The sequence below is a fragment of the Enhydra lutris genome, unplaced genomic scaffold (assembly GCF_002288905.1).
Source record: "Enhydra lutris kenyoni isolate GAN:26980312 unplaced genomic scaffold, ASM228890v2 scaffoldscaffold59, whole genome shotgun sequence".
In the NCBI taxonomy this organism is placed as follows: Eukaryota; Metazoa; Chordata; class Mammalia; order Carnivora; family Mustelidae; genus Enhydra; species Enhydra lutris.
Genome location: NW_019154143.1, coordinates 10,082,258 through 10,107,623, shown reverse-complemented (window position 1 = coordinate 10,107,623; position 25,366 = coordinate 10,082,258). Strand labels below are relative to the sequence as shown.

Sequence of the window (25,366 nt, the reverse complement as noted above, 5' to 3'; positions counted from 1 at the left end):
CTCAGAATGCTAATAGAGACTCCTGGAAGGTCAGGAAAGAACTGAAAGAATAAAAATATGGGTAGGGCATGTCTGACTGGCTCTTGATCTCAGGGTCTTGAATCTGAGCCCCACATTGGGGGCAGAGTTTACCTAAAATAAATAAATAAATAGGGGTGCCTGGGTGGCTCAGTCAGTTAAGAATCTGACTCTCGATAGCTCAGGTTCTGATCTTAGGGTTGTGAGTTCGGGGCTTGCGTGGGGATCCATGCCCAGTGTGGACACTACTTAGGAAAAAAAAAAAAGAAAATGAAAAAAATAAATCAATAAAATTTTAAAATATGGGTAAATAAAATAGGCTTTTGTTTTCTTCTTGAGTTTTCCATATTATGTTTGATGGTTGAAGCAAAAAGTATAATATCTAACATGGTCCAAAATGTAGGTAGAGGAAATTTTGAAACACTTACAGACACTGGGGAAGGTAAGGGATTTAAAGGGAGGTAAGGTTTCTATACTTCAAACGGGTAAAATATCAGCCCAGTAGACAGGTGATGAGTCACGTATGCATAATGTAATACCTAGAGCAATCACTAAAACAGCATACAAAGTAATTTAAAAAAGAGAATTTCTAGAGTCAAAAACAACATGGTTTGCCCCTTTTCCTTAGTTTCTAGCTTGACTGTAGTCAAGTCATTGGGTTGACTCACTGGATTCAGCGTCTGCCTCTGGCTCAAGTCATGATCCCAGGGTCCTGAGATTGAGCCCCGCATTGGGCTCCTAGCTCAGCAGGAAGTCGGCTTCTCCCTCTCTTTCTGCCTGCTGCTCTGCCTGCTTGTGCTCTATCAAATAAATACAATCTTAAAAAATAAATAAATAAAGTAGCCTTGAAACTATGTATGTACTGTTCTTTCGCAGTTCTTGGTAGATATCACATGCTCAATAAGTTAAAGCTATAGTTATTTATTATTTGTCAATAAAGAAGGTGGGCCTGTCCTTTAAAAGGAAAGTGACATTCCAAAATGTGAGTGGCTGAGCCTCCTCTAGGTGCTGGACAGTACCAGCGGCTACAGCTGTACGAGGCCAGAGGGAAGGAAGCTCAGGTAGCAGCTCTCTTTAAATTCGACCACACTGAGCGCTTCATTCCCTGTGTGGCCCGCACTTCTTGCCAGTCCAGTTTGATGTCTGGAACCTCATCTTCCGGCTCAGGATCCTTTCTCAGGGCTCCCTGTGGGGAGGCCACCACGATGGGCAGAGGGCCACACTCCTCCCGGAATTCTACAACGTGGAGACTCTTCTTATCGGCCAGCTGTTGATGGGTTTCCTGGGCAAGACCAAACGGAGAACGCCAGGTTAGGTCTATGGATGTATCTATAACTGAAAGAACAGGAATGTCCACAGACCACTTGGGGACTTCACATTTCAGAGGATTCTGGGTAATGTACCTTGCAGCTAAACGATGGGATCTGGAGTGGATGGCATCATCTCCCCACTCCCCACTGGAATGGAGGAAGCACCTTGGCCTCTGGTCTCTTGCCTTCTAAACCCCCCAGTGATGTGCCATGCTGTGCCCAAAACTGAACTTGAATCTCATCAAGACCCTAGTTCTAGGGGCGCCTGGGTAGCTCAGTGGGTTAAGCCTCTGCCTTCGGCTCAGGTCATGATCTCAGGGTCCTGGGATCAAGTCCTGCATCGGGCTCTCTGCTCAGCAGGGAGCCTGCTTCCTCCTCTCTCTTTGCTTGCCTCTCTGCCTACTTGTGATCGCTCTCTCTCTGTCAAATAAATAAATAAAATCTTTAAAAAAAAAAATTAAAAAAAAAAAAAGACCCTAGTTCTAGCCACTCTTTTACAGGACACGCAGGGAGAGAAGACATTAAGAACCCACAAGTATTTAGCAGCAGACTGGGAAGCTACAGGGCCAAAAAAAAAAAAAAAAAAAAAAAAAAAGGCAAGGAAAGAAAAAGAGGGAAACCTACAGACTAGAAGTGACCTAAAAGACATGGCAAGAACTTATAATGTATAGACCTTTTCTGTAAACTAACAAATTATGCAAAAAACTTTTTAACAACATTAAACAAATGGATACATTACTATGAACACCACCCAGGTAACTGAAGATGCTGTGAAGTTTTAGGTATAACAGCAATGCAGGGTATTTTTCAATCTTTATCTTTTAGAAATACATACTGAAATATTTATGAATGCTATAAGGTGATATCTGAGACCTGGTTCAAATGGGGGAGGTACTGAGAGCAAAGTTTGGCCACAGCTACTAACTGCCGACACTGGGTGAGAGGGCCATGTGGATTCATTACAGACAGCAGCCACAGAAGTCCGGAAAAAGGCAAATAAATTTAGTAGATGACTTATTGATAGCACATTAAAATACCTGATATGTCCAACCTCATCTTCCAGACTCTATGGCCATCTTATACTGTTCTAATTCTATATAAGTTTGAAATTAGAAACATGAGCTATTTCATAGAAACAAAATAATTTAAATTAGTGGGTCTTACAATCAATGGCATATTGCTTAAACTGGTGACATTCTTTCTCTTTTTGAGTGGCACATAAAATAATGCAACATTTTATTTATGTATTATTTTTATTATTTTTGAGAGAGTGCATGTGCGTGTGGGGAGACTAGAGAGATCCCAAGCAGCCTCCACCCTCAGCACAGAGCAACATGGGGCTCGATCTCATGACCCTGAGATCATGACCTGAGCCAAAATCAAGAGTCAGTCACTTAACTGACTGAGCAACCGAGGCACCCTAAATAATCCAACATTTTATAGTTGATGGCATTTTAGAAGAGATGATACATGGTGATCGTATCAGAAAATTCAAAGTACTCGGGGTGCCTGGGTGGCTCAGTGGGTTAAAGCCTCTGCCTTCAGCTCAGGTCATGATCCCAGGGTCCTGGGATCGAGCCCCGCATCGGGCTCTCTGCTCAGCAGGGAGCCTGCTTCCTCCTCTCTCTCTCTGCCTGCCTCTCTGCCTACTTGTAATCTCTGTCTGTCAAATAAAATAAATAAAATCTTTAAAAAAGAAAAAAAAAGAAAATTCAAAGTACTAACATAAAACAAAAATATTACAGGGGCGCCTGGGTGGCTCAGTCTGTTAAGCATCTGCCTTCAGCTCAGGTTGTGATCCCGGGTTCTGGGATCAAGCCTCCACATCGGGCTCTCTGCTCAGCAGGGAGCTTTTCTCTCCCTCTGTCTCTGCCACTCCCCCCCACTGGTGCACACACTCTCTCTCAAATAAATAAAGTCTTTAAAAAGAAACAAAAAATGTTACATAAAAGAGCAAGTCTCCCTGATCATAAATATAATCTATCTAAAACCAATACCTTAGTTATATCAAACAAACCTCTAATGAGAAGTCTGAATTTAGAAGTGCTTTTGAAGCCTATTTTTGATAGTACCAACACACACACACAGCTGTTCAAAAAGGATCTTTTAACCAAAGCTTTTCTTCCAATTAATCTTCCTATTTTACACAGAGATATGTATAATTATTCCAAAGACCACGTTATTCAAAACGAGCTTAATCACACTTCCTAAGTATCAGGAAGACTATCAAAGTTGAATCTCTTGAACCTGGTTGTCTTTTCTGCTCACCCAGCTGCTAAGGTCTACCCATCCCTTCAAAGGACAGGCCATCCCTTGGAGCAGGTAAGAGGGCAGCCCAGGGGGAGTAGAGCGATTGTGCGCCTCGCCCAGGCAGAGGGGGGCAGGCTGGGTGGTAGCACAGGGCTCTCATCTCTGCAGAGAAATAACCTGGCATGTTAAGTTCATAGCTCCTTCTGACTCAGGTGTCCGTCTGAATGACCTATGCGGGTTAACGTGAAAACCGCTTGTGCTTCTCCTGAAGACAGCACTCTTGAGTGGACCGGCTTCACTCTGGTCCCAACTGAAAGGACTAAATCAGGAAACAGACTTTCTCTCTCTTCGTTACATTTCTACACTGTTAGAATCGTAGAACAAGCATAAATTCTTTTCATAATAAAACACAGATTATAATTACTGGCTTCTATAAATGTTTCATTTCAAAACTTTAAAATAGCCACGAGGTATTTTTTAAAAGGGTAATTTTCATGAACTCTCCAGTTGGATTAACTAAACAGATGCAGCCACAGGAAGCAAAGAATGCCCAAGCCCTCAGGCAGTAATGGGACAGCAACTCCAAGAGGCTCCCAGGACATCATGGTCCAAATGCCCACAACTGAAACATGAAGAAGAACTTCTGTTTCACAGCCCAGGGAAGGGTTACCTGGCGGGAGAGCCCATGGAAGAGGCCCCGTGTGAGGTTGAGCATGTTGACGGACCCAGAGACCTTGGCATACATGTCTTTGATGCCAATGAGTCGGCAGATGGTGATGATGGCCCGATGGCAGCGGAGCCCATAGCCTAGAAAAGGAAAAACACCATCAGTCACCTTGCTGCCTTTCACACAGCTTTGGGCTCTGAGTTTTGGGAGGCCCTGCTTCACATTCTGGCTTCATCACTTCTCTGGAAAACTTACTTCCATAATGGCACTGATTAAAATGAGATGTTATAAAGACTAAAGAAATAATATATATAAATCTCTTAAGCATGTGGGCAAAAATACCAGGGATGTTATAAAGATTAAGAATATAAACATTAAGTTCTTGCCCCCCCCCCCCCATGCCTGAGTTAGCTAAGAACAGAGGAACACATCTGTTTTCACCCTCCTCAATTGCTCAGTTGCATTGAGATCTACTTCTTCTTCCTGGAAAAATGCCTCTCATGGCTTTGGTAACACACCCTCTTCCCCTCCCCCCAAAACACAGCATCTTAATTGCTGTTTTCAGGCACTTCGTGGAACTTGCTTATCTGATGTTTCCCCTCAGTAGAATGCGGGCTCTGTGAGGACTAAAATAGTGTTTATTTCTACTGTATCCCCAGAGTCTAGATCAGTACCCAGCAAATGCAGGTAGCAGGGAGGGAAAGACACCCCAAGTTTAGACTCTAACATTTTGATTAGCCAAGACATGGAACCCAGCACATACCTCCCTGCTTTAAGACAGAGGATCTACTCTGTGTTCCTGGCTTTCTAATTTCCAACTTGTAACGGTAATTCAATATACGTATATAAAGGGACGCCTGGGTGGCTCAGTTGGTTAAGCGGCTGCCTTCGGCTCAGGTCATGATCCCAGCGTCCTGGGATCAAGTCCCACATCGGGATCCTTGCTCAGCAGGGAGTCTGCTTCTCCCTCTGCCTCTGCCTGCCACTCTGTCTGCCTGTGCTCACTCTCTCTGACAAATAAATAAATAAAATCTTTAAAAAAAAAATGTATAAAAAAACTATTTGGATACAAGCACCTAACACAGAACCGTGCTTTCTACTTGAAACAGTCAGTTAAATGTGGATCCCAGAGCTATGCCAGATCATGTGAAAACTAGGGACCTCAGAGGATAGCTAAGACAGGCAACAACAGGGTGGTTTGCCCTTCTTTGCAGAGTTACATACACAGGACAAGTGTTCAAGTGAGAACAAATGCACACGTGCACAGGTACGTATAAATGCACACACCTCTGGAGACTGGTGCCCATGCAAGAGGGTGCAAGGCAGATCGTGGAAGGGCCTGGAAGGCAGATTCTAACCTGCTACCACTCACAGGGCAAGAGCCTCCCTTCTCCTCCACACCCACTTAGCAGAGCTGATGCTGGGCTCCCGAGGGAAGGCGTGTCTACCGCACAGCCACTGGGCCATACACAACACTCCCCAAATGGGGGCCAGTTTTGTATATATACAAACATCCATGCAATAGTCGTCACAGCCCTATGGTAATTATTTGGATGTACTTGGACTGTAAACAATTCCAGGCAGGAACTGTGTCAAAACCCTTGTTTTTTTGTTTTTTTAAGATTTTATTTATTTATTTGACAGAGAGTGAGATCACAAGTAGGCAGCAAAGAGAGAGGGGGAAGCAGGCTCCACAATGAGCAGAAAGCCTGATGTGGGGCTCGATCCCAGGACCCTGAGATCATGACCTGAGCCAAAGTCAGAGGCTTAACCCACTGAGCCACCCAGGCGCCTCTCAAAACCCTTGTTGAATGCAAGTTAAATGTATGTGTGTGTGTGCGTGTATGGTGTGATATGGGACATGCTTGGCAGTGCTGCATGAGGCATTAAACACCACACTGCAACCAAGGAAGAAGAGTCCCAAGGTCAAATAAGTTTGCGAATGCCGCCTTCTCTACCCCACTCTAGGAAATTCACACCGCACAGCAGTGCATTAAAGACTTCGACAACCCCAAAGATGCCCAAGCATCTTTTCCTACTTTCCGTAATCGTTTTCCCACATGGCACTCTTTCTAGAGTTCACACCTATTAGTATCTCCTCTCAGAAATAGCAATACACGGGAACATAGTTTAGGAACTGCTATCTATAATGTATCCTACTGTTTTAGCTTCAAGATCAGAAAATTTAACCCCGGGGCGCTTGGGTGGCTCAGTCAGTTAAGCGTCTGCCTTCAGCTCAGGTCATGATCTCAGGGTCCTGGGAATGAAACCTGCATAGGGCTCCCTGCTCATTGGAAAGCCTGCTTCTCCCTCTCACTCTCCCCTCCACCCCCCCATGTTCCCTCTCTTGCTGTCTCTGTCAAATAAATAGATAAAATCTTAAAAAAAAAAAAAAAGTTAACCCCGATGCACAGGGAACAGGTTCAACTATATAGAAACCTGAAAAATATAGCTTCAGGAGACAGGGAAGATTTAAAAAAACAACTTGAGCAATTAATTCAGCCATCTTTCAAAAATCTTTCAGATATAAATTTATCTATACTAACACTGTTCAACAGAAATAGGACATAAGCCATAAACGCAAGCCATCTATGGAATTTTAAAATTTTCTCATCAATGTATTTGAAAAAAGGAGGTAAAATTAATTTTAGTTAAATCTTTGATTAACCTAGGGGCACCTGGGTGGCTCAGTGGGTTAAGCCTCTGCCGTTGGCTCAGGTCATGATCTCAGGGTCCTGGGATTGAGCCCCGAATAGGGTGCTCTGCTCAGCAGGGAGCCTGCTTCCCCCCACCCTCTCTCTGCCCACCTGCCTCTCTGCCTACTTAGGATCTCTGTCAAATAAATAAAAAAAATATATTTTTTTAAATCTTCGGTTAACCTAATATCCCTAAAACACTATCATTTCAACATGTAATCAATAATAACTTTCAGCTATTTTACATTCTTTTTTTTTCATAATGAGCCTTTAAAACCTGGCGTATACTTGAAAATCTGATGTACACTTGGCAGGAGATCCCAGTAGCCACATTTCAAGGGCTCGACAGCCACTAGGGGTCCCAGCAACCACGGGAATAGTGCAAGTCGAAACGCTGATGTCGAAGTGTTTGACTCAATACTTTTTCTAATAATAAAATAAAGGTTTTTACTAGACATACAAATGATTGTGATTTTAAAGCAGAAGGCAAGTTCTCTTGGCGCACAATTAGTACTGTGATGTTTTTTCTTCCTGATTTATTTCCACATACTAGAAGCTTTGGCATGAAAAATTTAGATGTTTTATCTTTTTCTGACCCAAACTTTTTAAGATATATCTAGAATATCACTTTAACTCTAGAACCACAGGCTAAATACAAATCCAAGTGCTCAAGAATTCTACACCCAGAGTCCACTGAGCATGACTGCCCCAGCTCTGTGACCCTGAACTCTGCCTGCCTGCCCTTCCAAAGGACAGGAAGGTCCATCTTGGCAACCCCAGAGCTCAGCATAGCACCCAGTTCAATCAATACTTGATGATGTGAGCAAATGACCAGAACCAAAGAAGCTGTAAGAGTCCTCCAACTAATACCATCAATTATTCTCGAGGAGGAACTAATGTTCCAACTCACCCAAACCCAACGACTCACTCGATTGCTCTTTCCCATTCAGAACATGCTCTTCCTACCTAGAGCTCCCCTGGAACACGCCTGTGTTCATGTGAGCCTGCGTAGGTTGACTACTTTTATGTCCCTGAGAACCTCGGCCTGCTTAGATCTAATGTAGGCCTTTCCTTTTGGTGTTTTCAAAAGGGAGTTTCAAAAGGGGATCAAAAACAGAGGACAGGACGAATCTGGGATCATTTCTCTGCTTTATCTCTAACAAACTGTAAGAGTGTTTTTGGTTACCTCTAGGTTGTTTCTTCATCTTGATATGCGTCCTCTTAAATCTTAAAGAAATATCGTGGAATACTGGAGGATAAAAACATAAACATAAAAGGATTAGGCACACAGCTTTAATCCCCTTGCAAATAACACAGGGCAACTGATACTACCCTAAGCGGCTGGCACACACTGGCCAAGGATGAGTGACAAAACTCTGATTTCACTCATTACTAACCTTCTCAGGGGAGAAAACTCATTTCTGTATTTTACATAATTATTTGTTCCAGGACACAATTACCAGCAGAGAAACACAAAGACAGCCATAGAGCTAAACTGCCACACTTAAGGAAACAAGTGTAACCCTGTAAATTTTACGAGAGAAGATTAGCACTCACTCGTGTGGTCTTCGTATCGTTCTATATAATGCAGATAGTGAACTGCCCTGTTCTTTGCCTGAAAGGAAGAAGAAAAATCATTTTCTTAAATCTATTGATAGAATTTACATTTCCTTAGAGATTTAAAAAAAAAAACAACCTTCCAGAAAATGTTTTATTACAGAAAATTTCACGCTCACAAAAATTCTCTTATATACTTCTAAAAGCTGAGGATTTAATTTTAATAATTTAGAACAGTATCACTATCACATGTAAAAAAACATTAACAGTAATTCCTTAGTATTTTTGAACATCCTGTCGGAGTTGCAACCTTCAGCTGTCTCGCACTTTTGGTAAGCAGTCACAAGTCTGCCAAAACCAATGCAAAAGAAAACAGGTGCTATCACGGCTGCCTTTGAGGAGATCAGTAACTGATGACAGGAAGCCTCAGGGGAAGGTTCTTAATTTCGTTACTTTTTTTTGTAGTTCTAATGGTGCCTAGCACACTGATCTTTTACTATCAACAAAAGAAAAATGTACATACTTTTCTGAAAGCATCCACCCGCTCAGTGGCCTTCCCAACAGCAAAACCTTTGAAAAAAAAAAGGAAAAATATAAAAAGGGGCATAAATTTGGCACACAATGTCTTTCACCACATTTCAAGTGTCAGTTCCTAAAATATTGCACAACACTGCATTTGTCTTCTGTCCACAGAAAACCCGTTATCCAAAACAAATGATAAAACATGAAGCTACAGATGGGCGTCTGGCAGGCTCAGTCGGTAGAGCATGCGACTCTTCCATCTTGGGGTTATGAGTTCGAGCCCCACACTGAGTTGTAGAGATTACTTAAATAAATGAAACTTAAAGCAAAAACATGAAGCTACAGAGACTCACTTTTCTGTTTTGGGGCAATCTGGAAAGATCACATTTAAAATTATCTATAAAATCCAAAGTTAGGTATATAACGCTACCTTTTATAAATATCTAGATAAAACAAAATACACTTTAAAAAACTAACCATGCTCTAAATTAATAAGATAGTTTTGCAGATTTTTAAAAATAGATTAAAATAACCAAAACAGTTGGGGAAAAACATACGTTGGCTATAGAGTAAAAGCACAACTTCACTGGAACTATTTTTTTTTTAATTAAGCTGTGTATTTTTAAGAAGCTGTTTTGTTTATTTGTCAGAGAGACAGCACAAGTAGGCAGAGGGGCAGGCAGAGGGAGAGGGAGAAACAGAATCCCCGCTGAGCAAGAAGCCCAATGCAGGACTCCATCCCAGGATATTGGGATCATGACCTGAGCCAAAGGCAGGTGCTTAACAACTGAGCCACCCAGGTTCCCACTAGAACTTTCATATGCAATTCAGATTTTCAATTAACCAGGAAATAAAATCAACAATTCTAAGTTTGTGAATGTTTAACCCTATAAAATGAGATTTAAGGGCGCCTGGGTGGCTCAGTGGGTTAAAGCCTCTGCCTTCGGCTCAGGTCATGATCTCAGGGTCCTGGAATCGAGCCCCACACTGGGCGCTCTGCTCAGCAGGGAGCCTGCTTCCCCCTGCCCCCCCCCACTCCGCCTGCTTCTCTACCTGCTTGTGATCTCTGTCAAATAAATAAATAAATAAATAAATATAAATATAAATAAATAAAATAAAATGAGATTTATCACAATTTAACAGAAATGCTGTCATTATTTGCTATTACATTAATAATTTACTTTGAAGAATGTATTTTATTTTTAAATTATGTATACAAAAGTAATATAAAGCAATACTGCTCCATGAAATGAAATGCAAGACCTATAAGAACTTGGGACAAAAGGGGCTATAGATTTTAATTCCTAGTTTTAACAAAACAAATTAAGCCATATAAGTCTTAGAGGAAAATACAAATGAACTTGTATTGAAGGCTTTCTAAACAAGATACAAAATTAGAAGTGATAAAAAACTGATAAAGTTGCAATATAGGTACACCTGGGTGGCTTCGTTGGTTAAGTGTCCAACTCTTGATTTTAACTAAGGTAATGATCTCAGGGTCTCCCTATGTCAGCCTCCACACTGGGCATAAAGCATGCCTTGGATTGTCTCTTTCCCTCTCCTTGTCTCTCCCCTGCTCACTCTCTCTCTCAAAAAAAAAAAAAAAAAAAAAAAAAAAGCTGCTATAGAAAAGTTTAAAACCTCTGTGGATTTAAAACTTTTGTGTAGAAAAAAATTAAAAGTGAAATCAATGTGTAATAGACAAAGGGCTAATGTCCTTAACTTACAAAGAGCTTATACCAATCAGTAAAAAAAAAAAAAAATAAAACCCATCACCCAATAGGAGAATGGGTAAAACAGGTAAACAGATCTCAAAAAGGAAATAATGGCAAATGAAACATGTAAAATGGTGTCCAAACTCTCATAATTAAAGAAATGCAAATCAAAACTAAGAGATATGCTTGACAATCAGTGAAGTTTGATAATACCCAGGGCTGGCCAGGGTGTGTTGGTACAGAGGGACATAAACCAACGCAACCTTTTGGGAGGGCAATCCGGCAATACTTACCAACATTTAAAACACATCTAACTTTGAGGCAGCAATTTCACTGCAAGAAGCTTCCCTTATTGATATACGGGGAAAAGTACAACAAATTACATATACAAGAAGCTCACTGGTTTTTCTAAGTGGTGAAAAATGAAAATAACATGAACATTCACCAAAAGGGAAAAGGTTACAATAATTATGTTTCTTCATCCAGTGGAACACTATGCAGTCAGTACAAAGAATGAAAGGGAATCTGTTTATGCTCCTACAGGAAGACCTCGGGTATTATACTAAGCAAGGAAAGCAAGGTACAAAATTATGGATATACTCTGTAAATGTTTCTTTAAGGTAATTTTTAAAAAATGTTTTAAAAGGTAAATGATGGGGCCCCTGGGTGGCTCAGTTGTTAAGCGTCTGCCTTCGGCACAGATCATGATCCCAGGGTCCTGGGATCCAGCCCCTCATCGGGCTCCCTGCCCAGCAGAAAGCATGCTTCTCCCTCTCCCACCCCCCGTTTGTGTTCCCTCTCTCACTGTGTCTCTCTCTGGCAAATAAATAAATAAAATCTTCAAAAAAAATAAAAAAAGGTAGGGGCACCTGGGTGGCTCAGTGGGTTAAAGCCTCTGCCTTCAGCACAGGTCATGATCCCAGGGTCATGGAATCGAGCCCCATATCGGGCTCTCTGCTCAGCAGGGAGCGTGCTTCCTCCTCTCTCTCTCTCTGCCTGCCTCTCTGCCTACTTGTGATCTGTCAAATAAATAAATAAATAAAATCTTCTTAAAAAAAAAAAAGGTAAATGGTGATACGTGAATACAGAACTTCTGGAAGAAATAAAAGTAACTGTTAAGAGTGGTTTATTTTGGCAACATAGTATCGTATAGATGACTTGTTATGACACTCTCAGTAAGGGTTTAAATAGACAGTTTTCCAGTTTTCTTTCCCTAACACACCCATGTATACACTTTAAAACTAGATGTTCACTGGGGAAATTTTACCAAAAAGTATAAAGAAGAAAATTTAAATGATGCACAAACCTATGGACTAAACATTATTAACTTTTTGGGGATTATATTATACAACCTTCTGTGACGTTTTTTCAGTTGTTTATTTTTACTTAGCATAATTTTGTAAGTAATTCTCCACTACTCTTTAATGGCTACAGAAGATTACAACGTGTGGCTATGCTCTTTTTGTAACTATGCCCTTTTGCTGAACATTTAGTGACTTTTCCCGCTAACGTTTCACTATTATACATAACACAACAGTTTCTTTCTTTTTTTTGTTTTTTAAAGATTTTTTATTTATTTATTTGACAGACAGAAATCACAAGTAGGCAGGCAGAGAGAGGGGAGGAAGCAGACTCGCCACTGAGCAGAGAGCCCAATGTGGGGCTCGATTCCATGACCCTGGGATCATAACCTGAGCCGAAGGCAGAGGCTTTAACCCACTGAGCCACCCAGTTGCCCCAGCACTACAGTTTCTTAAGCCTTTTCAAATAACCATTGTTCTTCATGGAAAACACAGGCAGAGGAAGATCTATTCCTTCTTTTTCCTCTAAGGGGTTTTATGGGTTTACCACAAGGTTTGTGGACCCAAGCCACTTAAAAGGTTTAATTTGTACAGAAAATCTGGGCAGCAGCAAGAACCCATGGACCCCATAGCGGAGCCCAGGCCACACCTGTCCTCTGCCTCCACCACCAGCACCGTGCCTATCACCCCCCATTCACCTGCAGCTCCTCGGCCGTTCCCCACCGCGACCAGGACACGGACTGATTTCTTTCTCCCCTCTTTTGCTGTCATATTGAAAACATTTCTTACCTAAAAGACAAAATGTTTCATATGTATAGCACCTTAAGAAAAATCTGGGGGGAAAAAAAAAAAGAAAAATCTGGGGGAGCCTGGATGGCTCAGTCAGTAGAGCATGCAACTCTTGTTCTCAGGGTTGTTGAGTTCAAACCCCATCAATTTAAAAATAAAATAAAAAGGAAAAGAAAATTCTAAAGTAAGGAACTGGAGTGACCTCCTTCCACACACACCCCCATAGTGAGTAGCTACACCATCCTCCCAAGCCATGAGCACCAACAACAAACTTTCTCAAAAGGAAACCTCTCTCTGCGCTATTTCTTCAGTGGTAAAATGGGAATAAGGCTTTCCCTCCCTATTTCATAAGGCAGTTAGAATGCTGGACTGAGAGCTTTTGAAGGGATTCAAAACTACAACTCTGTACAACAAAATTGTACACTATTTTAATGAATTTCACAAAGGAAAAGAGTTGCTGATTAAACTTTGAAAGAATTTATAACTGATTATAACTGATAATAACATATCCCAATTATCAGAGATGTTAGAATATGGGAATATGCTCTTCTTAGAAATGAATGAAAATGCAGTACATAGAATTAGGGTAGGACTGGATCTCTCTACGAAGGATTAGGCTCACCTGATAATACAGAATTTGGAAATACCTGCTTATTATGAACTACACGAAAATCTGTTTTATTTAGCTTGGTTATTTTGTTTTTTGGGTATATTTAAAAGCCTAGGAATTATGAAACTGTTACTTCTAACTGCTTACATGGCAAGTCCTTTCCCATAAAAATATCTTAAAGGACAAGGGAGCTCCTGTTCACGTCCATGGATAACCCTACAGGAAATCATCCACATATACAAGAATTTTCCAAGGGATTAACTTCCAAAAGGTATAGACTGGTACCAAAAGTCATAAAACGCTTGTAAATGTTATTTTAAATTACTGATAACAATGATATAATATACATCTTTGATCACAAAATCAGTAAGTGGTTTTTCCATATGGTATTTAATCCTGACCATGTACATGGTTCTAGCTCAAAGCGAAGCTCACTGTGAGGAAGTGCCCTGCAAAGAGTGATTGAAATTTACCTCATACAGGCTTCAGTTTCAAGGACCCACAAACAGCCAAGCAGATTGTGTCCTCATCAAGAGCTGGGTACTCACAGCAACTCCAAGCTTTCTTCCCCTGCCCCATGGTTCCTCCCGTCTGCCCCCTGAACCAAGTACCCAATACAGCTTGGTTAAGAATTCAAGGAGAGATTGCTAATCCTACTTTAGCTTTGAAGGAGGGCTTTAACAGTAATCTCCAAATTCTGTTCTCCACAATAGCACTGAGGTTGCCTGGTCATGGGACCACAACTGGTAGCCCCCAAAAAGGGCAGCAATGAGGAGAGCCAGTATCAAGTAACTGCAATTAAAATGTCATCATTTTCTTATCCGGATCAACCCTGTGTCTCAGAAAAGTCATGCATCAAAGGCTTTTCCTCAGAGGTACCTGAATGGCGCAGTCCATTAAATGTCCAGCTCCTGATTTCAGCTGAGGTCATGATCTCAGGGGCCTGAGATCAAGCCCTGCATTGGGCTCTAGGCTGGGCGCGAAGCCTACTTGAGATTCTCTCTCTACCTCTCCCTCTGCCCACCCCTATCCCTGACTCTCTCTTCCCGCCTCTCAAAAAGAAAAGAAAAAAAAAAAGAAAAGACCTTTCCTGATGGTTCCTCTCGTGCTAGTCCCACTCCACCCACCCCAACTTCTCAAAGGCTCCACTGGGTATTTAATTCAGCATGCCTACCTCAAGAATCCTGGTATCAAAATCATCGTATGTTTCTGTAGAGAGAGAAGAAGCAGACACACAGATAAACGTGTCTATATGGTTAGTACATGAAAGCATTTTCAACACAGGCACACCAATAATTTTTAAGTGAAAAAGAACCTCGGATCTCTTGCTGCCACTCCCTGATCGTGCATCACTACCAGAGACTGCTCCAGCACTAAATTCATAAACTCCGTCACCCTCTCCGACAGCATCACCCTACCTCTCCAGCTCTCTCACTCAACCACTCTCACGGTGATGGCTCCTGGAGTGCCCCAGCACCTCCAGATTCTTGACCACTATCTTCCTTTCCCTCGAATCCCTCTGGTCTTCAGAGCCTCTGCCACTCAGCCAAGACACCACAAACCATAGCTTCCACCAGAGCTTGCAAATGTCCTCAAATCCCTCACCTTCTTCTCTCTCCAACACACTATCCAGGCCAGAATCAATATAACTGTCTGGCCACACCTGGCCTGCTGGATGCTGCTGGAGAAGAGTCAAAGCACAGCACACACGTGGGCCACTAGAAATTCATGGTCTCCGACTCAATCAAGTTCTCCCTGCTGCCTGTTGGCCTTTTATGTCCTTTTAGGTCCCTTTCCACTCACCACAGCAGCCACTGCAAACTCTCTGTGTTCTTTTATTTTTACTAACTTCTTCCTATAGAAAATTTCAATCATACAAAAAATAAGAGAGAACAGCAAAATGAAATCTTACATACCCATTAGCCAGCTTCAATAATTATCAACTCATAGCCAATCTCCTTTTCTCTAAACTCTAATTCCTACTCCACTAGATAATTTTGAAGCCAGTCCTAGAGACCCTGCCTCTTCATCAAAAGACTCTGGTGGCCACGCTCATCCATGCGCCCATCCTACTTTCAGAGGAAGACCCCACCTCCTCTTCACAGACTAAATGAAGCCACCAGACAGACAGCACTCATACACCACGCCCCCAGCATGCACACATTTCCACTACCAACAGCACAGGCTCCCCTGAATCCATAGTCACAAGTTAATCCATTTATCCATTCTGGATCTGGACTCTCAGTAGGGATTTAGTTATGGGTTTTTTTTTCTCTCCAACCCACACCTTCGTCCTCCCAAATGAAGCATTTTGTTCCATTCTAAGCACATTCACCTGAATCTCTCCATCTCAACTTCTCCTCTCCTCTCTAAGCCAAACTTGAGAAAGTAGTCAAACTTTTGTCTATTACTTCATCTTCTACTCGTTGACAAGAGTTTTTTTAAAGATTTTTACTTCTTTATATATTTGGGATGGGGCGAGGGGTGGGGGGGGCTCTCTTTTCTAATTCGGCCTGCTAAGTATTATCAATTTTTATTTCATGTATACTTTTATAAAGCTAAAAGACAACTATCTAGTCTATCTCCTGTTAACAAAACAGCACTCCCAAGCAATGTTGCTCCATAGGTACCCCATGAGCAACCCGTGTTTGGGGAACTGCACCCTACACGTGGCTTGTATAGACCCAAAAGGCATAGTACCACATTCAAGGCTCTGAGAAGTCACGCAGTAAGGATGCTACGCAAGTACTTTGCTTCCAGTGTGTCGAATACCTCTTGGTTGTGGGCCTCTAATGTTCCATAAAATACAACTAAATAATAATGTGAAGTTATTTCGGTAATGCTCAAATCCTTTCTTGGGAAAAGGCAATCTAAACAGACAAGTAAATAAAATCTTATTAAGGAATTCTAGAACTATAAGTACTCTCTCTGTCACAAAGGAAAGCAACACCAGGACTCTGCTACCTCCATTGGGACCAGGGTCAGGAGGGCCAAGACTGACGCCTCCCCAGGTGTTTCCGCTCCATCCTCGCTCGCGTTTAACCTTCACCTTCCTCTTCCGGTCCCATTCTTCCCTCTGTTGGACCAGATCAGCCTCTACCTTCTCCTGCTCTTCCTTGCTTCTTTGGGCAATGGTCTGCACAGCTCCCTCTCTCATAAGAGGGGCATTCAGACCAGGCCATAAGAAGCCACGACGCCCTGAAGGTTTAAAAAAATACATTAATAAGAATTTTTAAAAATCATCCATCTCTTAAATGTTAAGCTGGCGGGCAGCGTGTATACAGAAGATGACACTGCTGGATGGAGCTTAAACTAACGGTCACCTGGCAGGCGCTCAGCACAGTCTATTAAAATTTTAAGTGTACCCACCCCATAACTAGTAATTCTACTCCATGATGTCACCTAGAGAAACACTCCTGTGCCAAGTACGAGGCATAAGCGTGCTTGGACAAGGAGGTCCACTGAAGTGTTATTTGTAAAGGCAAAGAGTGGAAACATTCTATTGCTGTACAGCAACACTGGACTGGTTAAATGAACTACAGCATCTTCAACCCATGAAATATTCTGCACTGAATTGGAAGAATAAGGTAGCTATATAGGTTCTGATATGGAACAATTTCCAAGACCTATTACCAAGTGAAAAAAGTAAACCATAAGCTAGTTCATACCATGACATAATTCAATTTTTTTTAAGAAAATGTATTTAGATGTATTATGTATTTAGAGTATTTATGTATATAAAAACCTTTTAAAAAGTCAGAAGGAAACACATCAAAATGAGATCAATGCCTTGCTTGGGGGCAGCAACTGGGATTGGAAGAGAGAGAAAAGAACATCAAGGGGACTTTAGATTTCTCTATAATCTTTGAATTTTTTACTGAGAAGGGATACATAATGAGACTGTTGTAACTTTTAGAAATGCTAAAAAATAAGATACAAGGTGAGTCATTAGAGAAAAAGATTCAAGTAGACAAGCAAGTGCAGTGAATGCGATTTTCTTTATGCCTGGAAGCCTATTACAATTAAAGATAATTTGTCAGCCCCCACAGCACAAAATATCGATTCACGTACACTGTACTATTTTTACTCTTCAAAAAAACACACGTATGGGACACCTGGGTGGCTCAGCAGGTTAAAGCCTCTGCCTTCAGCTCAGGTCATGATCTCAGGGTCCTGGGATCGAGCCCCACATCGGGCTCTCTGCTCAGCAGGGAGCCTGCTTCCCTCCTCTCTCTCTGCCTGCCTCTCTGTCTACTTGTGATCTCTTCTCTGTCAAATAAATAAATTAAAAAAAAAAAAAAAAAAAACACACGTATAAATGAGCATGTGTTCCAGGGGTTGGCAAATTAAGGCCCCGGGGCCAAACCCTGCCCACCCTTTGTTTTTGTCAAGTTTTACTAGAACGCAGCCATCCTGGTTTGATCATGTATTATCTGAACTGTCTTTGAGCTCCCATGGCAGAGCAGATAGTTGGAACAGAGTCCATGTGGCTCCCTAAAGCTAAAAAGATTTACTAACTGGCTCTTTACAGAGAAAGTCTGCCAACTCTCTCAATGAATCATAAACTCCTTGAGAGCAGTGACTGTCGCAGAAGATGCGACATGATGGCACTTAAAGCTTGTTGAATGAAAAACTAAATGAATTCCTCTCCACGGGATTTTCTTCCCCCAGAATCATGGGACATTAAGTGAGCCATGTGGTTGAACTCTAAAACTACAGACCCTAATGCCCTTCCTGAAAAATGTGCGAGGCTTCTAGACTATAAAAACTCTCTATAAAACTAGGAGGGAAACCTTAAAAAGCAATTAGGTTTATTATAAATAAGCTTACCTTCACCAATGACCTGACCCCTGTTCAAATCCTTTCTTCTCTTTTTCTTAGTTCTTTTGCCTCTTCCTTTTCTTGCTCCTGCTCCAGTCTCTGCTAAAGCGCCTTTCCAAAGCTCATCTGCTGTCACTATAATGAAACAGGTTTTTTGTTTTTTAATTACCAAGCAATGATCGATGGTCCTCTACGGAATGAAAAAGGCCAGAAGAGGCCAGCTTCACTTGTATCACTGTAGAATTAGAGGTGATCTTCTTTTTGATTTTTGGTATTTACCAAATAATCTAAAATGAATTGGCTTTATAATCCTAATTTCTTTTTTTTTAAACAGAAACTCTATTTTTTTAAAGTCATCTCTACACCCAACACAGGGCTCAAACTCACAACTCCAAAATCAAGAACCGCATGTTCCACCAAATGAGTGGACCAGGCGCCCCAATTCTTTTTATTTTCCCCCAATTCTAATTTCTGTTAATTTGCCAATGCTGAGTTCTGAAATCAATCTTCATTTATTACAAGCTAATTTCGGTTCAGATTGGACTATTTCAAATACCACTGCAAGTAGGAAAAGTATTAGTAAAACAATGTCTACAGAAAATTAACTTTTCCTGATTTGTACTATCTCCTCTACCAAAGTGCAACTGAAAACAGACCTGAAGTACATTCTTGTTGTGAATCTAAATCAGCAGGGATTTGGGCCATAATTCAATACTCTCTAGGTCTCAGGTGCCCCAAACAAGGGGATTAAACTAGTGCTCCCCAAAGTACAGTACAAATACAGTTGGTAGTACGTGAGATAATTCTAGGAGGTACACTAAGGAATATTTTTATTTCAATAGCACATCATATACTAATTTCTAAAGTGTTAATTCATTAAAGGAAGGAGAAATTAAGATACAAAAAAGCACCTTTTATTTTCCTGTTTCACAAAATGAGAGGTTTGTGGCCAGTCTACGTACGTTTAGTGAAGAAACTATAGGCTCTATACTGTTGGCCCATCAAATTACTGGGAGAAGAAATACAGCACTGTGTCTGTAGTGCACGGGTCAAGCCGATGAAATGATGACTGTCTCTGGTTCCTGAAGATGACAGAGGGCCTATACGTAGATGGAAGAAAACTCCGAGTTAGATGCCCATGCCTGTGGAAAAATATTGCCAGCACCAAATAATTAATTCTTCCTGACACAAATAAGTCACATGTACCTGAACATTCAAGGGTCCTATTTTTTTTAAAGAGTTTATTTATTTATTTGACAGTCGGAGATCACAAGTAGGCAGAGAGGCAGGCAGAGACAGAGAGGGGGAAGCAGGCTCCCTGCTGAGCAGAGAGCCCCATGCAGGGCTCGATCCCAGGACCCTGAGATTATGACCTGAGCCGAAGGCAGAGGCTTTAACCCTCTGAGCCACCCAGGCACCCCTTAAGAGTCATATTTTAAGGACAGCCTTTCTTTAAAAAATAATCAAATTTAAACTGCTCAGCTAACTGCCCATCCTAGTTAGAGAAGTGAGAGTTCATCCACACAATGGATGCAGCTATCTAAAGAAGTATATCTGTCCTTACCTGGATACCCACGGCGCTATGTTGCCCTGACAACCCCATGATCAGCACTGTCTACTCTGGGCAAGTAGTGACCTCTGCTATATTCAGCAGGCAATGCACCTGCGTGGAAAGACCTGTAAATGGCCTGGTTAGAAGAGCACAGTGACAAACAGGAGAGCACCCTACCCTTCATTCTGAAAAAACAAGGAGAGAACACGAATACACTTTACAGACTAATTTTAGAAGCATATATAAGAAATTGGTAACAGCAGTTGCCTCTGAGGAAGAAAACTTATGTGTCTGTGGTTAGTGGGAGAGATATGCTTTGTTTGTTTTTTTTGGAATTTCTCTAATCATATGCATGTGTCACACAAGAAGACGTTTTCAAACAGCCATGTCCTAGAGGCAGCCGTTTGACCAAGTCCATGGGTGGTAGTGTCCTGTGAGGGAGAGGGCAGGTGACAGGAATCAGGGAAATGGCAATGTTGATTACAAAAAACAGTACACACACTCCAGCTTGGTATGTCACTGGAACATTGAGTCACTGTGAAAAAAAATGAGAGGGGGATTAAAACAGCCCTGGAGAGAATAAAGTTGATTTAGGGGCACTGGACTTGAATAGAAAGCCAAAGAGTGACAGCAGCTGTTTTCACGTCTCTGAGAAGTGAGGCCAGTCTGTGGCCTTCCTCATAGAAGCCTTCTGCAGACCATCTATCAGCTCAGGCTGGGGACACTGCCTGGCTCACAGCAGAGGACAGAGTCAGTAGCTTATGAATGAATGAGTCACCCAAATAAAGGGAAGAGCTCAGGTAAGCACACTCTTCTGGACCCCTCAAGCAAGGCATGAAGTTATCTCAACAAGTGGGGTTAACAAGATAAGAGGGAGTTAAGACTAAAAGTTCAACACAGAGAGTTCCAGAAGATCTAGGACACAATGAGATTTCAATTCTGCCCTAACCATAGGAAAAGGCATTTCACGACCACAAGTACAACATGGGCTCAGCAAAGGCTGGCTTCCTTCTCTTCTGGAGAGTGACTGAAGAGAGGGCCCTGCGCTATGTCAGTGTAGCAGTAAGGCCTCTGTACAGACACAGCTTTACTAGGAGGCATCACAGTATCCAGACAGCTCTGGACCCAGTCTTGCCACTTACTGGCTCTGTGATCTGAGCGAGTCTCTTAGCCTCTCAGAGACTCACTCATCATCTGCAAAATGGAAACGAAACCCCCTCATAAAAACTGGTGAGAATTAACCAATATAACATGTTACAAGCCTGACACACAGTAATTACTCCAAAAATCACAGCTATTATTTTTTAAAGCCTTGAAATACAACAACTATAATCATATAAAACTTGAAAACTACTCCAGGCCTTATGCACTTCCATTATAAAAAAATGTGCTTTATTCATTTACATTTATTCCTACATAAAGTACTCTGGCATTAGATCTTGTAAGAAAAGGCAGTTGGATAAACCAATCTCACCATTGCTGAGAACAGTCTTCAATGCCAGAATGGAAGCTGCTGGAAAGGTGTTTCGGTAAAGCTGTCTGGACCATGTGTGACCTGTAAATTTTTAAAAATTCTTTTAAAATACACTTCTACATTAAAAAGAACATTTTTAAAAAATATTTTATTTATTTATTTGACAGACAGAGATCACAAGTAGGCAGAGAGGCAGGCAGAGAGATGGGGGGTGGGGGGTGCAGGCTCCCTGCTGAGCCAAAAGCCCTATGTGGGGCTCGATCCCAGGACCCTGGGATCATGACCTGAGTCGAAGGCAGAGGCTTTAACTCACTGAGCCACCCAGGCGCCCCTGAAAAGAACATTTTTAACACCCCAAAAATATTGATATCTATAGACTAAAAGAACCAAGAGAAGTAAATGAATCATTTTTGGACCCCATGACCACTTGAACATTACATCGTATCTTCTCCTTCATGCTGACATCTAACCAGTTACCAAGCCCTATAAACTGTCCTCAAATATCCATCAGCTGCACCCCCTCCTATTGTCTCACTGCCCTTTCTTTGCTCAGGCGCCATCCCATGGCCACAAGATAACAACAGTCCCCTAGCAGGTCTTGCTGCTCCCCCTCTAATTCCCCATCTGTTACCAGGCAGGCCTTTCTAAAATAACACACTTGGTCACTTCCCAGGCCCGATTTATCATTCTTTGGCTCCCTACTGCCTGCAGAACAAAGTCAAAACTCCTCCACATGGCATACAGGACTGCAACGTGGCCCCAACCTTCCACATCAGCGTCATCTGTCACCATTGTCCCCTCCACCCTCTTTCACTACACCAGACTTGTAGTCATTCTTGAACACACTCTGCTCTTCAATCCTGTTGTGTCTCTGACATGCTCTCCTGAAACACCACCTATAACATCAATGAATCTTGACAACCTATGTTAAGTAAAAGAAGCCCATCACAGGGGCGCCTGGGTGGCTCAGTGGGTTAAAGCCACTGCCTTCAGCTCAGGTCATGATCCCAGGGTCCTGGGATCGAGCCCCGCATCAGGCTCTCTGCTCAGCGGGGAGCCTGCCTCCCTTTCTCTCTCTCTCTGCTTGCCTCCCCTTCTCTCTCTCTCTCTGCCTGCCTCTCTGCCTACTTGTGATCTCTGTCTGTCGAAAAAATAAATAAAATCTTTAAAAAAAAAAAAAAAAGAAGCCCATCACAAAAGGATACATGGATATATGAAATATCCAGAACATGCGAACTATAGAGAGAGAAAGATAAGTGGTTGACCAGTGCTGGGGGCAATGAAAAACTCGGGGGATGAGAGCCAAAGGATATACTTTGATGAAAATGTTCTAAAATTTGGTTATACAGTGATGGTTGTATTTATAAATGGTTGTTTTGTAAATATACTAAAAACCACTGAATTGTACACTTTAAGAGGATAATTGTAGTGTGTAAATTACATCTCGATAAAGCTGCTACCAAAAAAGAAGTTTATAATATACCAGAAAAAGGGGTAGGTTAAAAAAATAAATAAATAAAAAACAAGAAAACAAACTACACTCTGGATCCAAGTAATATGGGTACAAACACCTGACCCCCTCCCTGTGTAACCTTAAACACATTTCTCAACCTCTGTGTCTTGATTCCCTCATCTTCATAATGGAAATAATAAAGGCATCTATCTCACAAAGGCACTGTGAAGAGAAGTGAGGAAGAGCATAAAGAGCTTAAGATAATCCCAGGAATACAGTAAGGGCTCATGAAGGAAAGCTACAAATGCCATAGATCTTATTTGAACGGAGCCTTGAAATAGGAGGAGGTGATCAAAATATGGGACAGAAGTAAAGAATGCTCAGGGCAGATTTTCTGCCAAACGATTTCTGGTTAAATTTCCCAACAAAATGAGTTACAAAAAAAAAAAACAACAAAAAAAACAACAACAACAACAACAACAAAAAAACAAACTTCGGTCTTTAGAGGTCTTTGGGTTTCCGAATTACGAATGCTGGGTTGTGGATTTACAATAAAATAGAACGAAGAAACAAGGCCAAGTCGATCATGAAGCATAGGGTTACACAGAGCAGACTGCCCCTCCGCAGGCTGCAACCACCAAAGGTGGGAGAGGACAATTTAACAGCAAAACCCAGACATTCAAAACATCCTTCTTTTCAATAATGACACTGATCAGCCCGGAATCTAAAATGACTGATACTAACCTTATCCGACTCAAGCTGGAGGATTGCCTCCACCTGCCTCGAACCCCCACATCGACATCTCCAAATGAACCCATCACCAAATGAATTACCATCACGCCCGCCGGGAAGGCGATGCTTGCTTCCCAGTTCCCCGCGCCTCTTAGCCAAGCACGCACTAGCAGTTTGGTGAACTGGAAGGAGACTAGGACGGCGTCCCGTTCACCCTCACTTTACAGAGCCCTGCGATCCAGAGAAGGCGCGGAAGCGCGCAAGGTCACACAGCGGCTCTGGCAGGGACGGGAGCCGAGCATGACAGGTCCAGGGACCGGGTGCTGTCGCTTCTTTCTGCCCGTGCATCTGCAGTCTGCGGGAAAGCCCAGGTTCCCGACCCCGCTCAGAGCCCCTCTCCCAGCATCCCGGCTCTCACCCGCCTGCAAGCCACACAACGTAGGGAGACAGCCTGCGGCTCGAACCGCCGCCGCCATAATGAAGCCCTGAGAGCGCCTCCGTCGGGACCGCCTTCTCCACTGCCTGCCGCGACTGCAACTCCCGAAAGGCTGGCCACATCCTGCGGCTGAATTCCCGAGGCCAGAGGGCCGTGCCGCTGCGTAGACTGGAGTGGGGGGTTGTCTCTACCGGCAGCATGAGAGAGTGAGTCCGGCGCAGCCGCGGACAGCCCCCTCTGGGGGTCCTCGCGTTAGGACCCGGGGGCGGGGCTTGGGCTGGCCGGCAGTGTGGCCGGGGCTGGCTTACAGTGAACACTGCTGAGGGCGGTCGCGAGTGACCAGACGGAAAGGCTGCGGACTCTTCGGTACCGTGAGGGCCTCCTAGGGCTGACAGGAGCTGGGGCTGCGGACCGTTCGCAACAAGAAGTGCGAGGTACAGACGAGCACGAAAAGGGTCTAAGTAAAGCTGCAAGGGGTGATGTCTCGAGAAGGTTTAGAATAGGTAAGACAGACAGGAAGTATAAAGTTCATACCCAACTCTGGTAAAGCTCTGACGTGTTTACATTTATTACGCACCCTGGATTTCACACGCATTTATGGTTTCTTCCGATTCTCACGTTTGGTCACACACTCATACCCCAGACCTACGCTGCGGTGTTTTCACCAGCCCCGCTCATGGCTTCACTGCATCTGGGTTTGCCCGGATTGCCCAAATATGTGGATGGAGAAAAGATACGGACTTTTTTTAAAAAAATATTTTTATTAACATATATTTGCTCCAGGGGTACAGGTCTGTGAATCATCACATTTCACATTCCATATTTCACATAGGCTTACACACCATAGCACACACCCTCCCCAATGTTCATAACCCCCCCCCCCCCCCCCCCCCCCCCCCCCGCAACCCTCAGTTTGTTTCCTGAGATTAAAGAGTCTCTTATGGTTTGTCTCCCTCCCGATCCCATCTTGTTTCATTTATTCCCTTCTGTACCCCCAAATCCCCCACTTTGCTTCTCAAATTCCTCATATCAGGGAGATCATAATTGTCTTTCTCCGATTGACTTATTTCGCTAAGCATAATATCCTCTAGTTCCATCCACGTTGTGGCAAATGGCAAGATTTAATTTCTTTTGATGGCTGCCTGGTATTCCATTATATATATATATAGATAGATAGATAGATAGATATAGATATAGATATCACTAGTTCTTTATCCATTCATCTGTTGATGGACATCAAGGTTCTTTCCGTGGTTTGGCTATTGTGGACATTGCTGCTATAAACATTCAGGTACACGTACCCCTTCGGATCACTACATTTTTATCTTTGAGGTAAATACACAGTAGTGCAATTGCTGGGTCGTAGGGTAGCTCTATTTTCAACTTTTTGAGGAACCTCTATACTGTTTTCCAGAGTGACTGCACCAGCTTGCATTCCCACCAACAGTGTAGGAGGCTTCCCC

General features: G+C 42.5%; 1 protein-coding gene across 2 annotated transcripts; it reads right to left on the bottom strand.

Annotated features, from left to right (window-relative positions):
* Positions 1-838: 838 nt before the first annotated feature.
* Positions 839-23,943, bottom strand: LOC111158424 (mitochondrial ribosomal protein S5). 2 transcript variants are annotated; one of them, XM_022520429.1, is made up of 12 exons: positions 23,569-23,795; positions 21,283-21,363; positions 19,219-19,356; positions 18,266-18,391; positions 16,400-16,633; positions 14,610-14,644; positions 12,735-12,825; positions 9,022-9,068; positions 8,499-8,556; positions 8,128-8,190; positions 4,249-4,385; positions 839-1,300 (listed from the first exon to the last, which is right to left on the bottom strand). In XM_022520429.1, exons 3-12 carry the CDS (start codon positions 19,256-19,258, stop codon positions 1,076-1,078), a joined length of 1,056 nt encoding a protein of 351 aa, XP_022376137.1. In that variant the 5' UTR covers positions 19,259-19,356; positions 21,283-21,363; positions 23,569-23,795; the 3' UTR covers positions 839-1,075. The 2 variants fall into 2 exon arrangements, with proteins under 2 accessions (XP_022376137.1, XP_022376136.1); XM_022520428.1 differs by lacking the exon at positions 23,569-23,795 and adding an exon at positions 23,886-23,943 and having other exon boundaries at positions 904-1,300.
* Positions 23,944-25,366: the final 1,423 nt, after the last annotated feature.